This window comes from Ceratotherium simum, chromosome 26 (genome assembly GCF_057802395.1).
Source record: "Ceratotherium simum simum isolate JZ-2026a chromosome 26, ASM5780239v1, whole genome shotgun sequence".
Taxonomy (NCBI): Eukaryota; Metazoa; Chordata; class Mammalia; order Perissodactyla; family Rhinocerotidae; genus Ceratotherium; species Ceratotherium simum.
In genome coordinates, this window is record NC_141925.1 from 7701593 (window position 1) to 7717602 (window position 16010).

At 60.7% G+C, this 16010-nt stretch overlaps 1 protein-coding gene across 1 annotated transcript; it reads right to left on the reverse strand.

Annotated features, from left to right (window-relative positions):
- Positions 1-220: 220 nt before the first annotated feature.
- CARHSP1 (calcium regulated heat stable protein 1) lies at positions 221-12185 on the reverse strand. The gene is made up of 4 exons (XM_004438081.3): positions 12112-12185; positions 3935-4099; positions 2828-2950; positions 221-1095 (listed from the first exon to the last, which is right to left on the reverse strand). Exons 2-4 carry the CDS (start codon positions 4090-4092, stop codon positions 933-935), a joined length of 444 nt encoding a protein of 147 aa, XP_004438138.1. The 5' UTR covers positions 4093-4099; positions 12112-12185; the 3' UTR covers positions 221-932.
- Between the last annotated feature and the right edge of the window lie 3825 nt (positions 12186-16010).

Consider the following 16010-nt stretch of genomic DNA (forward strand, 5'->3'; position numbering starts at 1 on the left):
TATTTAAAAAAAAAAAGAAAGAAATCCTAAGCATTTCTTCACACTGGTTTTAAAGGAACCCCTTCACCAAAAATGTATTTTTCCTTCAATTTCTGATTTGACCAGGCTGTCAGGAGGCAAGCTACCTACTCATTTCTGGATGGACCAGGAGAAAGGTCTGTTTTTAAATGGAGACCCTCCCCTCTCCACACTCCTTTCTCCCACCCCATCCCCACCCCCACCCACCGCCTAAGTGAAGGGGATGTGAACGGTTGCCCGAGACAGCAATGGTGACAACTTGCAGAAAGACAGAAAAGACCAGGCATCTGAAAGCGAATTCAGCTCTAAGCACAGCACAGCATTGCCAGGTAGAGGGCTCGGGGCTGTGACACCTCCCGCAGCAAAGGCACCAAAGACCCCCAGCTCTCCCCACCCCTGCCCCCCTCAAACCAGCTCCCCTAGAACCAACTAAGCCGAGAATTAGAAAAGCCTGCTCTGCCCAGGGCCCAGGAGAGACACAATAAGGGTGCGCGCGTGGGCGGGAATTCATCCTGGGGAAACACGCGGGGCCCATGTCACCTCCCAGCGGGCTGGATCTGGGGACTTTGAGCTTTGCGGGGACAAAGGACTCCGTGGGCTGGGGAATACCACCTGACCTACCCCCTGGGCTGCGGTTGGACCCTCCACTCAGCCACCAGCTGGCGCCTCTCCTTTTTCAATGCTTTTAATGCTTTTCAGATGGTGAGAGGTCCTGGCGATGGTCAGAGGCCGTGCTGGTGGCCGAGGGCACCCCCGTGCCTGCCCCCCACACCCCCTCCTCCAGGAGGCACTTGAAAGGGGCCGTGCTCCCCCCTTTGAAGGCCCATCTCAAGCGGCAGAAAGTCATCTCCGGTCTGGGCCTCCTCCCCCCAGAGTCTCCCGCAAGCAGGGGAGGAGGGGTGCTTCCGCCTCTCCTAGGAGCTGACCACGTGGCCGGACCAGGTCTCGTGCTTGGTGCCCGGCGCCAGGTGGGTGATGACCACCTCCACGGCCTGCAGCTTCTCGTTCTTGGGCGGGATGGAGCACATCTTATAGGTGACCTCGTCGCCTTCCACTGGCACGTACTCCCCTTCCACGCTGTGGATGGAGAGAGAGCACTCAGTGCCCAGGACACCAGCCCCTGCTGGTCAGAGGGCCGCCCCTCCTGCCCTGCCACCAGAGAGGCCCCCAGGCGTCAGTGGCGCCATGCCACCCCAGCCTCCGGTGGTGGCTGAGGAGCCCCTGAGCCGTCAGCTCCTTCCCCGGGACCTGAGATGCTGGGACAGACGGAGCACAGCCACCTGCGGGCGCCATGGGCCTGTGGACGCGAGAGCAGGGAGAGCCAGTCTGGGCCAGAGAGAACCGGACTTGCGAGAGGGCCTGGCCAGGGTTTCCGGAGCTCCCGTGGCACGCCCACCCTGGGCCAGGAGTCCCAGAAACCAGGCTGCACCTCTGCTCTTCAACTCCCCGGAAACCCAGTGAGCTTTCGAGCAAGTCCTTTTGTGCTTAAAGCTAGTTCCAGGAAGGGTCCTCTCCCTTGTGACCACCCAGGAAGATCCCCTTACTTTCCACAGGACATGAGTCACCAGCTCACCCATGATGGTCAGGTGCCCATCTTGATGCCCCCCTGCTGAGACCCCAGGAGGAAAATCCCCTTCAGACCCTGAACGCCAGGACCAGCCTGCTCCCCTGGAACTGGTTTGTCTTGAATCAAGAATGGCATAGCAAGTGGTGCTTCCCTCTTTGATTTGGCCACCAGGAAGCTCAGGAATAAATGTGCAGCCCACTTCTAGCCATGGAACCAGACATGACAGTATCTCCATCTGTCTTATTTGCCCCCCACCCCCCGTTTTCCTTACTAATTTTATGTTTCATGTTGCACTATGTATATCCTTGTAAACCACTATAAATCCTTTCTGGAAAGAGGCAATATGGAAATACACTTATACCTCCACACGTGCGTTCATACAGACAGAAAATGCATTGCTTTAGCAACTTTCTCATGTCTGTGCTGATGAGGGAACCATGTAGAATCCAATGTGTAAGAATGTTGGGTGGGGTAAGGAAGGGATAACTCCCATCACAACGGACATTAGCAATAGGACCCTATTTTCAAAAATGTGGCTTCTACATATGGCCGGGTCTGCTGTGCGGGGGAGGACTTGGCCTGCCACGGACTGAAATAAAAGATTGGGGGGTGCTGAGGCCAAAGAATGGGGTGGCGGGTGCCAGATTAGGTCCCCACGTATCTGAAGGCGCCTAGAAGATCTGAAGTGAGGCAGAGGCTGCGGACGCCTTCCAGGCCCGAGGCCTAGGATGTGTGGCCCCGCCCTGGGCCCCCACGGGTCTCCAGACCCTCAGGAAGGAAGGACGTCAGTGAGCAAGTGGCGGGAAAGGGTCCAACTCCAGACTTCCTTCCTGGAGCGGGGGCGGGGGGCAGCCCCCAGCCTCACTTCACCCCGGCCGCTTCCCCCAGGGAGGGCAGGAAACCGGCCCCCCGGCCACACACAGCTCCCCCCACTCCCAGGCCGGCCTCCCATCCACCAGACACACAGGGGCACTCAGACCCAACACCCCTCAACACACACACACACACACACACACACACACACACACACACGGACTGTCACCTGCAGCCTCCAACACACCGCCACCAAGTACAGTCTCACAACCCCACCCCCACAGTCACACACAGGCCACACGCAGAGTCACACACACCCGGCCTCACAGCCTCATACCCAGAACCCATCACAGTTACTCTCCGTGCATCCGAGGGGCCAAGGCAGCAACTGCCCCAGCCCCAAACCACCCAGACCAGCCACTGACTCACTCGGAGATGTGCAGGAAGATGTCTGGGCCGCCGTCGGCCGGGGTGATGAAGCCGTGGCCCTTGGATCGACAGAAGCATTTGCAGACTCCTTTGTAGACGGGGCCCTGTGAAGCCCGCACCGTCCTGACAGAGATGGGGAAAGTGTGAGGGGTCCCCACTGGCCCTCCAGGACAGCCATCCACTCTCCTGGGGCACACCCAGCTCATCCCAGTCCCCACCCACAGCTGTGCCCAGGGAGTCCTGGCCAGGGCCACCATGTACAGCTGTGCACTGCACAACTCTGGGAGCCATTCCCAGAGTGACTCTGGATGACCCTGGCAAATTTTCTCAGGCCTCAGTTTCCCCAGCTAGAAAGAGGGAGTGAGACTAAAAGCTCTCAGCATCCCTCCGAAGACTAATTGTTACTAACAGCAGCAGCCTCCACTCATCAAGCCTGAGATCTGCATCTGCCAGGCACTGTGTGAGTCTTTCGCAGCACCGTGGCCACCTTGCTAATGACCCCATTTTACAGCCAAGGAAGTCAAGGTCTCATGGGGAAAGAGGCTTGTGTGTGGTTCAAATCCACTGATTTTTTTTCCTCTCTCTTTTTTTTTTGGTGAGGAAGATTAGCCTTGAGCTAACATCCGTTGCCAATCCTCCTCTTTTTGCTGAGGAAGACTGGCCCTGGGCTAACATCCATGCCCATCTTCCTCTACTTTATATGGAACACCGCCACAGCATGGCTTCACAAGTGGTGCATTGGTCTGCTCCCAGGATCAGAAACTGCGAACCCCGGGCTGCTGAAGCAGAGTGCACGAACTTAACTGCTATGTTACTGGGCCAGCCCCTCAAGTCCACTGATTTAAGACCCCAGCAATTTCCCACCCATTGGGACCCCTGTCCCTCGCCCCAGCTCGTGTCAGGCTCAGGGGGACCTGGGGCCAGGCCCTCCAGAGTTTACAAGGTGCCTGCCCGGTTTCTCACCATCAGCCCTCACCCCAACCTCAAGTCTGCCCATTTGACAGACAGGGACACTGCGGCACAAAGATGGCCAGGGACACAGTGGCTCCCTGGCCTCGGGCAGGAGACCTGTCTCAGGGAGCCTCCCCGGGCCGCCCCGAGACTCACGCTGAGAAGGTCCTCGTCCGGCGAGTGGGCAGCGGGCTCGGGACCACGTTGCCCCGCAGAGGGGATGGTGAGCGATTTCGGGCCTGTTGGGTGTCCAGCAGCCCGACTGAAGCCTGGTGAGTGGGGGGCTGTGCTGGTGGAGGCGGCTCGGATGACATGGCTGACCTGGAGAGAGACGGGGGCTCTCAGGGGCTCAGGTCTTGCCCCCAGGAGGGGCCCCAGATGCATCGCACCCCCAGGTCTGCGAGTCTGCCATCGGCGACTCCCGCCTCCCGGCCCCCTCAGCCAGGAGGTCACCTTCTCCAGGAACATGCCTGGCGTGCCCTAGCCAGGTCAGGCGCCTGCTCGGGGCTCCTGCAGCACCATGGGCCTCCCTTCATCACAGCTCTGCCCGGAAACACCAGCTCGCCCCACGACAAGGACACCCTCGGTCCCCTCTGCGGCCCCAGCGCCCAGCACAGCCGCTGGCACGCTCAGGCACTTAGTAACGACTTGCAAAAGGAGGCGGGGGAGGAGCCAGGGAGGAGGCCAGCCCGGCGGGCAGGCCAGGATGCTTGATGCCAACTCCCCAGGCCCGGACTCCAGCCACCCTGGAGCCCTGCCAAGTGCCAGACACTACGGGGAAGGGGGAGGCAGACAAAGGGACACACAGGGCTCCTGCAGGAAACCCCGGACACAAACTGAAGGCCCAGACTGCCAGGTGGGCTGTCACAGGTCTGCATCCAGGACAGGGACCCCAGGGGCAGGGGCCTTCCAAAGGCTGCCTCTCCACCAGGCCCCGTGCTCAGATGCAGGCGCTCAGAGGGAATTTCCACCCACCTAGGTGGCAGGGTGCTGCTAGGAAACCGAATTCCCCCGGTGACCGGCCACACGCGTCAGCGGTGGGTCCCACCCGGCCAGGGCCAGAGGGGAGCGGACCAGAGCGGCTGCATGGCCCTGGCAGTTTTGCCAAGAACCCGACGTGGCCCCTGTACCCAACGAACCCGACTGTGTGACTCCGACTGTGTGACGACAAAGGCGCCGCACTGACACGGCCTTGGCTCAGTCCCTCCCCCTCTCGGGGATCAATGTCCCATGGGCAAAGTGCGGCCGCTGGGTGGGCGTCACTCAGCACTCCCTCAGGGCTGGGGATGGGGACACAGGAAGCAGGGCCAGGCCCTGGCGGCCGGGACGGCGGAGGAGACTGAACTCACACTTCACCCCCATTCACACGACGAGGGGGACAGAAGCGGCCAGGATGGGCTTCTGTGGCTCGCACGGGGTTTTCAGATTTAAAACATGAGCTGTCTCTTAAACATCCCAGGAGTTTGCCTCAAAATCCAGGTGTCAGGCTAGTCTTGAAAACACTGGAAGCCCTGGCGACCCTGAACCCCCAGTTCTCCACTCCGGCTGCGCTCACCTATAGTAACAACGTGGCCCCAGGGCACCGAGTTCTCTGCCCGTGCTCCCTCTGCCCCCAGCCACACCACCCAAGAGGCGGGCCGAGTCCTCCCCTCCACACGCCCGCAGCCCCCACGCTCCCTGTCGGGCCTCAGTTCTGTCCAGCCGGGAGGGGAGAGGGCCGGCTGGCCTTCTGGAGGAAGTGACATAGCTTCCCGACCTTGCTCTCAGCTGCAGCGCAAGTCTGGGGAGCCCCCACCTCATAAAGGCCCCGGCCGCTGGACTGGGGGTCAAGGCTCTAGCATGACCCACCAGCACAGGTCATAGAGTCCTGGAATGTTCCAGTGCCTGGGGTTCTGGAAAGGGGGCTGGCCCAGAGAAGGGAGGGCCCCACCCAGGCCTCCCAGGACAGCAGGTGGGACCGCAGTGGCCGGGTGACACCAGAGTGAGGGGGGACACTGCCCTCCCCCTTCTACCCAAAGTCTCCCTCCTGCTCTGGAGTCAGGCACACCTGACTTCATCCCACCACCTGCCAGCTGTGTGATCTTAGGCAAGTTACTTAACCTCTCTGGGCCTTGGTTTCTGTGTCTGGAAAATGGAGATTTTAATAGTCCCGACTTCACACCATTATCATAAAGTTGAACTAAAATAATACACGCTAAGCGCTCGGCACACCATCCGCCCAGAACAAGTGAGCAGTAAGTGTCAGCTCTGATTGTTGTTATCACTGTCAACATAAAGTCATTCAAGAGGTATTTTTGCCCACTGCCAGGCCCGAGAGACACAGGGCTGAATGTGGAGCCAGAGAATAAACAGGTAAATAAGTATGTAAACAAGATCATTCCAGACTGCCAAAAGGGCTGGTAAGAAATACACAGAAGGAGACAGAGTAGCAGGGTTGGGATGCTTCCCTACAGAGGGTGCAAGCTGGGCCCCGAACGGTAAGAAAGGGTCAACCATTTGAAACATGGAGGCTCTTCCAGGTAGGAGAACTGCCTGTGCAAAGGCCCTGAGGCTGGCAATGGCCCAGGTGTGCCTAAAGTCAGCAAGGAGACTCCGTGGTGGGGACTGGGGACAGAGGGGGTGAGGTGCGAGAGACACGGTGGAGAGGAGGGCAGGGTTAGCTCAGGAATTCTAGGGCATCATGGTCATCCTCACCACCATGTCTGTCTCCCTTCCTTCAGGCCCATTTGTCTGTCCGTCTGTCCCCATGCCCCTTACCATGCCCACCTCCCCCTGGTTAACGAAGCAGGCCGACATTGGGGCCCCTTCTCTCTCCATCCCAGCCCCCTCCACTCCCCAGACACACCCAATCCCTCAGAGATGCCAATGGAGGCCCACGGCCGTGGGGGGAGAGCAACCTGAGGGCAGCACGGGTCCCTCTCCGTGCACAGGGCCAGCACTGGGGCTGGGACAGAGCAGGGTTTGGGGACAGTCCAGGGAATGACCAAAGGCTCCCCATAACCAGCACCAGAAGCCAAAACCCAGGGCTGGGGCTCTCTGTGCATGCGGGGTGTGCTCGGGACTATGCACAGTCCAGCAGGGGTGGCCACGCTCACGTTCACCTGGCAGTGGGAGAAACTGAGGCACGGAGAGCGCGAGTGACTCGGGGAGGGGGGTGGGGAGGGAGGTGCGGCCTGGGAGCCCCAGGAGCCATAAGCACCATCCCACCTGCTCTCCCGTCCATCTGAGCTGGGGAGTGGCGGCGCAGCCCAGCCGGGGCAGGGAGGAGGAGGAGGAGGAGGAGGAGGAGGAGGAGGAGGAGGCGGAGGGTGGCGTCAAAGTCCAGCTGTCAGGAACCGGCTGGGGGAGGGGGCAGCCAGCCACTCAGGAGCCAGCTCTGGGCACCCCCTGCTGCCTCCTCAACACACGCCCAGATGGGGGGCGGGCAGCAGCCCTGCCTCCCGCACCGGCACAGTCCGGGCTTCCTCCAACCCCAGGGTGGCCCTGGAGGAGGCAGGGCCCCTGCCACCTCCCTACAGCTGCGGGCAGTTGGCAAGCAGGTGCCTGCAGCTCAGGCCGGCAGGAGGCTCAGACCAGACCCGGGCCGCAGTGAACTCAGACCCAATGTCATGCCCGAGCACGTCGGGGCGGCTGTGCTGTGCACTCACGTGTTTGTGTGTGTCTGTACACGTGTGTACATGTGTGTGGCTGTGGCTTTGAGTGCACAACTGTATGGGTGTGTCTGGCTCTGTGCATGTGTGTGGTGTGTGTGTGCACACACTCTCCAGTGCCATCTGTTCATCTGAACCCAGGCGCACACGTGCACGCATGCACGGGCTTGTCACTGCCTGGGTGTGTGCACCAAGCGACAGGGGGGTGGGGGGTGGGGGAGTGGCAGCGGACCCATGCATTGATGCAGAGGACCCTGAAGACTGCTGCCTCCAATTCAACCCACAGTTCCCGGGCCGCCCTCTACGTGCAGGACACAGAACCCAGGACAGTGAACTTCCTGCCCTCCAGGAGCTTACATTCAGGGAACGGGGACCCACGGCCACCTGGACAAGAGCGGGGGACTGGGGCCCGCAGTGTTCGCAGACTACACATCTCAGCTCATTTCTTTCCCATTTCTCTGATGGGAAAACGGAGTGTCAAGAGACTTGCCCGGGGGCCGGCCCGGGGCGCAAGCGGTTAAGTGTGCGCGCTCCACTGTGGCGGCCTGAGCTTCGCCGGTTGGGATCCCGGGCGCGCACCGATGCACCGCTTGTCAAGCCATGCTGTGGCGGCGTCCCATATAAAGTGGAGGAAGATGGGCACAGATGTTAGCTCAGGGCCAGTCTTCCTCAGCAAAAAAAGAGGAGGATTGGCAGGTGTTAGCTCAGGTCCGATCTTCCTCACAAAAAAAAAACAGAGAGAGAGAGACTTGCCGGGTCCTGCAGCTAATAAACAAACTGGTCCAGCACACAGTGTGTCAGGCAGTGGGAACGCCAAGGAGGAAAAGCAAGTGGGGGGGAGGGGGGTACAGTATTTTCAAAGCAGGTGGCCTGAGGTGAGCAACAGGCCATGCTCGCCCTCCCCCACTCAGCCCCCAGGTCCTGAGGAGCACCCAGCCAGGGGACCACCCAGCCAGGGGACCACCCAGCCAGGGGACTGGGGACCCACGGCCTAGAGGTGAGGGAGCCAGGAAGCCACTCCACCCTGCCTGCCCCCAGGGAGGGGAGTGTCGGCAGGGCCTTTATCCTGGGAAAGGGCGGAGAAGGGGGCCTCAGCCCAAAATAGCCTGGGAATTTTCCACAGGCCCTGCAGGTCCTCCTGGAAGGTTCTGAGAGTTCAGCCGGGCACCAGGCTCTGGCCTCCTCCACCCCTGCTCAGCCCATGGACATATCTGGGGATGAGAGACTCAATCCTGCAGAGCCCGGTTAACCCCCTCCTGCCCTCTCGGCCTCAAAGCCCGCCAACCACGTCAAGGCCCAGTCTGTCTGGGGCCAGGTGCTTACTCCAGGGCGGGGAGCCTGGGCAGTGATAACGGTCATTTACACTTCAGTGAGAGGGAGTGTGCAGTTCATTTCACAAGGCTCCATTCCTGGGAGCTTTCAGACGCTTCCTTGAGGGCAGGAGATGCAAGGGGGAAGAGAGCTGGGTTCAAGTTGGAGCTTCGTTCCCCACATGGTGCTGGGCAAAGCCAGACCTCTCCAAGCCTACTCTGAAAACTGGGGGTGTCTTGGGCCTTCCATGGGTTTCTGGTTGGGGGAGGCCAGGGCTGGCCATCGTGTTTGGACACCTCCCAGCCCCAGGGCCAGGCCACCGCTGGATGGCTACTAGCCCACAGGAAGGGAAGGGCACAGGACACTGGAGAACCAACCGTGGGGTGGGGGAGTGAGGGCATGCTTTTCTTCACCCCATGTCCACTGCCCACCCCACTGCCCACCGACTGCCGGGTCAGGGTCCTGGCTGGGCGTTTACAGACATTAACTAGATTAACCCCCAGTCAGCCCAACAGAGGAGACACTTTTACCATCCCCATTTTACAGATGAGGAAACTAGGGCACAGACTGGTTTAAGCCAGCTCATCTCCCACTTCCAGCGTGTCCAGAGTCTCGGGGGATGGTGATGAAATGCAGATTCTGATTCAGACGGTGGGGTGGGGCCTGGGAGTCTGCATTTCTAAGGAGCTCCAGGGAGGCAGTGCTGGTCCACAGAACAGAGTCGCGCAGGTCGCTGCGCTCCCTGGGCCGGTGTAAGAGGGTGGAAGGGACACGGGGCAGGGGGTGAGGCCTCGCCTGTAGACTGACGCAGACACTGAGCCCCCTCCCAGCTCCAGCCCGGCGGAGCCCCAGCGCGGCAGCTTGAGGGCTCGCGGGCCCGGGGGCGGGGCGGGGGAGCCGAGGCCGGACGGGGGAATCCCGGGAAGCGAGAGCCGCCCGCAAAGAGCCCGAGGGGCCGGGGCCTCCAGGCGGGCCTCTGCCACACTGCCCTCCATTGTTCCCAGAGAGCCGGGCTCCCGCGCGGAGGGAGGGAGGGAGAGAGAGCGGGGAGGGCTGCAGGGGGCGAGGGGAGGGAAAGGGAGCAGTGGGGAGGGGAGTCAGAGGGAGGGGCGGGGAGGGGGGGCTGCCCGAGCGCGCCCCCCACCAGCCCCTGAGCCCGAGCCGGCCGCCCGCCGCGGGAGGCAGACGCACAAACGGGCGGGACCCAGCGCGGAGCCCCCGCCTGGCCGAGCGCGGCCGGGAACTGCTCCCCGCCCCCGGGCCCGGAGCGCCGGGAAGAGGCCGGACACCGAGGCCCAGCCTCCCGGGGACAGGCGGGCGCTCCGGGCTGCGCCTGCCCCCATCGGCCCTCCCGACGGCGCGGCCCGCCCCGCGGAGAGACGGTCGCCCGGCGCCCCCACCCGCCCTCGGCCCGGACAGCGCCTCCCGGGGGAGCCCACTCTGCACCCCCATCACCCCGCTTCAAGCACTCCTGTCCTCCCCCGGCCTCCATGGCCCGGGGCCTTGGCGGCAGACCTGAGGTTCAGGCCTGACCGAGCTCTTCACTTCCTCTGTGTGACCCCCCCCCCCAGCGACCTCACCGCTCCCGGCCTAAGCTTCCTCATCTGTCAAATGGGACAGTAAGTAATGGTGCAGCCTCCCAGGCCCCAGGATGCTGTGTAGACGGAGCCAGCTACAATGGGCTCAGTCAACAATGGTTAAGCGATAAATGGTGGAACTGTCAGGCATGTGGCCATCTAGAATAATCCCTCCCATTCCTGTCCTGCTGATGGGACACAAATCAAATGCCCTGACTTTGCCACTCGGCAGGACAAAGACCATTCCCCTCCCAAGGGAACCCCCCTCAAACCCCGCCCCAGCACCTCCCAGCATGGCTGGGCCTAGCTCTGCTCATCCCCATCCCCATCCCCGATACCCATCCCGGAGCACCTACTTGGTGCAGAGCTGTTCTCGCTCTGGAGGGGCTTCCGGGCCAGCTGGGACTGTGGGTGGGGGGGGAGACAGACACGCCAGCACTGAGAACCCTCGGTCACCAAGGCCTCCCCAGGAGCAGGGCGCAGGGGAAGGTGGGGAGGCCCCTGGCCCAGAGGAGGGGGCAGCTGCATTGAGTCTTACAGGACCACTTCAAGGGTGGGGAAGTCGTTCCTGGCAGAGGGACCTGCAGGGGCAAAGGCCCAGGGGGAGGGAGGACAGGCAGCAGAGAGGCTGGAGAAGGTCTCGGAGGAAGAAAACGGAAAGCTCTGTTGAAAAGTTTGGGACTTAGACAATGGGGGCATCAGTGGACGATTTTCAGCCTGGGGGGGTTGATCGGAACCGACTGTTTTTACAAGTGCCCTCTGGCTTCGGAGTGGCCAACGGACGGGAGGGGCACGACTGGGAGCAAAAGAGACCGAGAAATACCAAAACAGCAAGTAGAAAATCTAACCGTGGCTAACCTTTCTCCCGCACTGGGTTAACCACCACCTTTTATTCTTACACGTCCCCTCATGATAGGAAAAGCTGTATCCCCAGTCTACAGATGGGGACACTGAGGCTCCGAGAGGCCTCTATTTTGGAATGAGACACCCACATCTATGAGAACCGAGGTCCAGCGTGGAGTGGGCTGATGCCCCCCATACACACATCCACTCAACTTCAGAAAAACTGTGGGGGTCAGGGGCTTCCTTTTAAAAAATCAAAAAAGAACGTTGCATTTCCGGCCTGTAAACTCGGGCTGCCGGCGGGGCGGGAGCCTGCGGGCGCGGGTGAAGTTTTTCGGCTCCGCCTAGGGCCCCCCATCCGGGCGCAAACACACTCTGCGAGCGCCCGGCGGCTCCTCCTCCCCCAGATGCGGCCAATCGCTCGGCGCCAGGACGGCCCCCACCTCCCCGCCAGGCCTGGCCGAGGTCCCAGCACCCGGCCCACAGCTGGCGCGGCCGGGCCTGGCGGGGGGCTGGCTCCACCTCCCCGAGCGGCGCCCCCCGCGCCTCGCCCCGCCGCACCACGGTCACCCCATTCATGCTCCAGCCCAAGGGGAGGGCGAGGGGCGGGGGCCGAGGAGGAGGGGAGGCTTCCCCGCAAGCAGAAAACAGGTGGCCGGGCGGGAAGTGCTCCCCGACGTCCGCCCCAAAGCCCTCCCGCCGCGGCCACACCCAGCCCTTCCCCGGGGATGAGTAACCCGCTCTCCAGACGGGCCCCGGCGGCCCGGGCATCTCCTAGGGGCCTAGAGACCCAGCCCGGAGCGCCCTGCCCGCGAGCTGGAGGACCCTGCGCGAGGGGACTGGAGGGGGGCAGCGGGGGCAGAGGAGGCCCAGGTCCCATCCCGGCGGCTCCCGGGGCCCCGGGGCGGGTCGCCCCACCTACCCCTCCTGGAGCCCCCGAGAAGCTCCCTACCTGGCGATCCGCTGCGCTCCGCCAGCCGCTCCGCTCCGACTGAGAGCAGGGCCGGGGAGGGGGCGTGGTCCTGGGGCGGGTCCGCCGCGGCCCCGCCCCTGCCCCGCCCCCAGGAGCTCCCAGCCAATGGGGCCGCGGCCCGGAGCCCGGGGAGGCGCGAGCGGGGCGAGCGGGAGGCCCCGGCGGCGCTTTGTGTCCGCGCGCGGGCGGCTGGCGGGAGCGCGGGGCGCGCGGCTGGCGGGAGCGCGGGGCGCGCGGCCGGGGGGTGCACGCCCGGGCTGCACCCGCGGTCGCTAAACTCCCCGGAGAAGTGGGGGAGTCCGGTCTCTGCGCCCGTGCGGTCCCTCCGGGCCTCCGCTCCAGAATCCGGATGGGCCCGGGGCGCCTCCGTTTAGCAGAAAGGAAGAGATAAAGGAATAAAAAGGAATGAAGAGAGGCAGGAGGGAAACAGACAAGCAAAGAAAGGAAGGAGGAAAAGGGGAGGGAAGGGAAACCAATAAGAAAATGCAAAGAAAGAAAAAATAAAAAGACCAGGCAACGCTGTTGATTTCGTTCTCTTTCTTGTGTTTTGTTTTGTTCTGTTCTTAAGTGCCACTCCCTCCTCGAGTCCTCCGTCTCTGCAGGTAAATGACAGGACTCTCATTTTACAGGAGAGGAGACTGAGGAACGGAGAGAGAGGCGATCTCCCGCCCCCCTCCTCCGCCCCCCCATCACAGCGAGTCCAGCCCTGAACCGAGGTTCAGGTGGGTATTTGAGGGGCGGGGAAGGGGAAGGTATCCTGTAACTGTGCAGGGACAACTGGGCCCAGGAGTCGGGGTGGCAGTGGGGTCCGTGCCGGAGCCCACCAGCTCTGTCTTCGCGGCTTCTCTCTCTCTTCCTCCCTCTCTCTCCCTTCTCCCCTCCTCCACTCACACACAGAGAGACCATTGAGAACACAGCAAGAAGAGAGCCATCTACAAGCCAGGAAGAGAGTCCTCCACCAGGAACCGAATTGGCGGGCACCTCGGTCTTGGACTTCTCAGCTTCCAAAACTGTGAGAAATAAATTTCTGCTGTGTAAGCCACCCAGTCCAGAGTATTTTGTTATGGCAGTTGGAACAGGCTAAGGCCATCTCTTTTTCTTCCTTCTCTCCCCAAAGCCCATCTCAACTTCTCAACTTCAGTTAGAGGCTCCTAATTGAAGCCTGTCGGAGTTTCACACCCGAATTTGGTGCAGTTCTAGTCTCCCATCATTGGTGTTCTCCATGCCAGGCTCTGTGTTGGGCACTGGGCATCCAGAAATAGAAAGTGCCCACCCCGTTCCCGTCCCAGAGAAGCCACAGCCTCGCGAGGCAGAGATGGATGGGTAACGATAACCAGGATGTCAGGTGGTGGGTGGGCTGGATAAGCCTCCTTGGCCCAGTGAGTGTTCCTCCCTCGGGCCTGGCAGATAAGACGGGTCCCAGGGACGAGTTTTCTCTCTCACATTGCAGCCAGTGACATCAGCCCGCCATCTTGGCCCCATCTGATGGCACTAGCCTAGTGGCCAGACTTGGGCCAACAGCTGATAAGGGGATCTGGCCTAAATTTTCTGCCCAATAAAGACCAATCATCCATCCAGCCACCTGACAAATATTTGTTGCACATGAGCTCTGTTCCAAGCCATGGACTAAACAAAACTCATGTTGGCCCTGCCCCTCTGGAGTGTTAACACTCTAATAGGGAGGCAGATGTTATGGGCAGATGTACCCATAATCACTCAATGGTATAAAATCCTGCTGTGATGCACAGAAGGGACAGGCCAGGAGAGGCTTCTCCGGAAAGTGCTGATTGACCTGAGATCTGGAAGATCAAGAATTCAACAGACAAAAGAAAGGACATTCCTGAGAGAGGTTAGAACATGTGCAAAGGCCCTGAGGTGGGAAGGAGCCTGGTGGGGCTAGGACAGAGAGAGAGAAAAGGGATGGTGGGGTGAGATGGCAGGAGCCAGAATGGGCTAAATTTACGGGAGCTTCATCTATAAGAGTGATGGCAGCGGGTGAGGGCTTACAGCAGGGATGAAATGGAGACTCCTCCCTCCAAAGTGTAACTGGAGTCCACCCACCTGTCCCCATGTCTTCCCACCGTGGCTCGGGCCTCTGCTGTCACCAGGAGCAGCAGCCTGCTCCCGTCCCCTCTACCTCCCCCAGTATCCATGCCCACGTGCCAATCTTCTGTGCAGCAGCCAGATTGATCTTTCAAAAGCATGAATCCGACCTTTGTTAAAGAAGAAATTACTCATGACGCTTGTTAAAACAGGAAGGCAGAGTTTATTCAGGACGATCGCAATGGAATCCTAGCAAGATTCTTGCTGCAGGCAGGCCAGGGATCAGCGGCCCCCCAGGGGATGGTGGAGCGGGAGGCATTTGGTCAGATATTGTGGGTGATCAGATATGGAGGGCGGGGGATTCTGGCTAAACCAACTAGACAGGAGTCTTGCTAAAACTGGACTCAGCAAGGACGGAGATGGAAGCCCAATTTTGGGCTTAGTTGAGTGGAGGGCTCGGAGCAGCCTGATTAAAGTTTGGTCAAGGAGAGAATCTTTGTCACCATGTCCCTCCCCTGCTCAGTGACTCCTTACGCTCTTTAAATAAAATCCAAATTCTTCTTCTGCCATAACGCTTCAGATTTGATTTAGCCCAATACAAGAAAACTCCAATAAGGAGCTTATGCAAGTTGGAGGTTTACATCTCTGTCAGGAAAAGGAAGACTGGGGTTGGTATGTCCAGGGTTGATGCGGCAGGTCTATAGTCCTCAAGGACTTGAGTGTCTCCTATTTTCTTGCTCCACCATCCTTTAACATTTGGCTTCTAGCCTCAAAGTTGCCTCATAGTCCAAAATGGCTGCTGGAGCTCCAGCCATCATACATCAGCATGTGCATTTAGTGGGGGGAGACAGAAGAGTGTCTTCTCATCCCTCAAGTCTCAGACACCCCTGTCTAGAAGACAACTCTCAGACTTCTCCTCTAAACCTTCTGGTATCTTGTCTGCCAGTTAGTCTTCTGTCTCCCCAGTAGACCATAAGTCTGGGAACACAAAATATCATCCTTTGGGCTCAGCTCATACCTCCCACACCCAGCCCTGCACGGACTAGAGTCACCGTAAGTGGTCTTGCATCAGTGACTGCATATGAGTGGATGAAATGACGTGTGCATGAGCCATTTCTCGCAGATCCCGGTTTATTCATCTCCAAGCACAGAAATGCTGACCTGGGGAACCGGAGTGAGTCTCTTCCCTAGTCCTGCCCCAGGCTTCCACTAGGGGCTCCCGCAGGAGATGCCTGAGCCGAGTCTTGACAGAGGTGGGAAGGGCGTTCCAGGCAGGGGATCAGCATAATCGAAGGCCGCCCCTGGTCCTCCCCCGCTCCCAGCTCAGAGATGTGCCGCCGCCCCCAAGGGGGTGTTGGGGAGTGTGGTAGTGCGCGGCGGGTGTGAGAGCGAGGGCCATGGTGCTGGAGGTGCTGGAATGCCGGGCGGCCTCGCTCCGGGAGAAATCACCACATCCGCAGGCTTGCAGCACCGCGCCCCACACACGTGTCCTAGGATTGTCCCCCGTCCCCGCACGTGCGCAGCCTCCCACTGTCCACACCCCGCCGGAGCGGCACAGGTGTCACGGTCAGCGAACCCTCGCCGCCGCCGCAGCATCACCCCCTTCCGCAGGCTGGCCCGCTGCTCCGCGGGGTCCACTCTGGCCGTCCGTTACTTTCCTGCTGCTTCAAGGGTCCCCGTCCCGATGCTCAGGTCGGACAGATATTCTGCGGCGTTTCCTGTTTCCTCTAATTCTTCCAGCGTTTTGAGAAGCCCGTCTACATCTTCTGGAACGCATTTGGTGAGTGGGGTGAGGAGGGCCCCTCTGAGGACAGATGGTGGGGGATCTGGACCCT

Coding starts and splice junctions, on each gene's coding strand:
- CARHSP1 (XM_004438081.3), bottom strand. CDS start 4,092: ATGTCATCCGAGCCGCCTCCACCAGCACAGCCCCCCACTCACCAGGCT. Junction 2,951..3,934: donor CGGACGAGGACCTTCTCAGC/GTGAGTCTCGGG, acceptor CATCTCTGTCAG/GACGGTGCGGGCTTCACAGG. Junction 1,096..2,827: donor ATCTTCCTGCACATCTCCGA/GTGAGTCAGTGG, acceptor CTCCATCCACAG/CGTGGAAGGGGAGTACGTGC.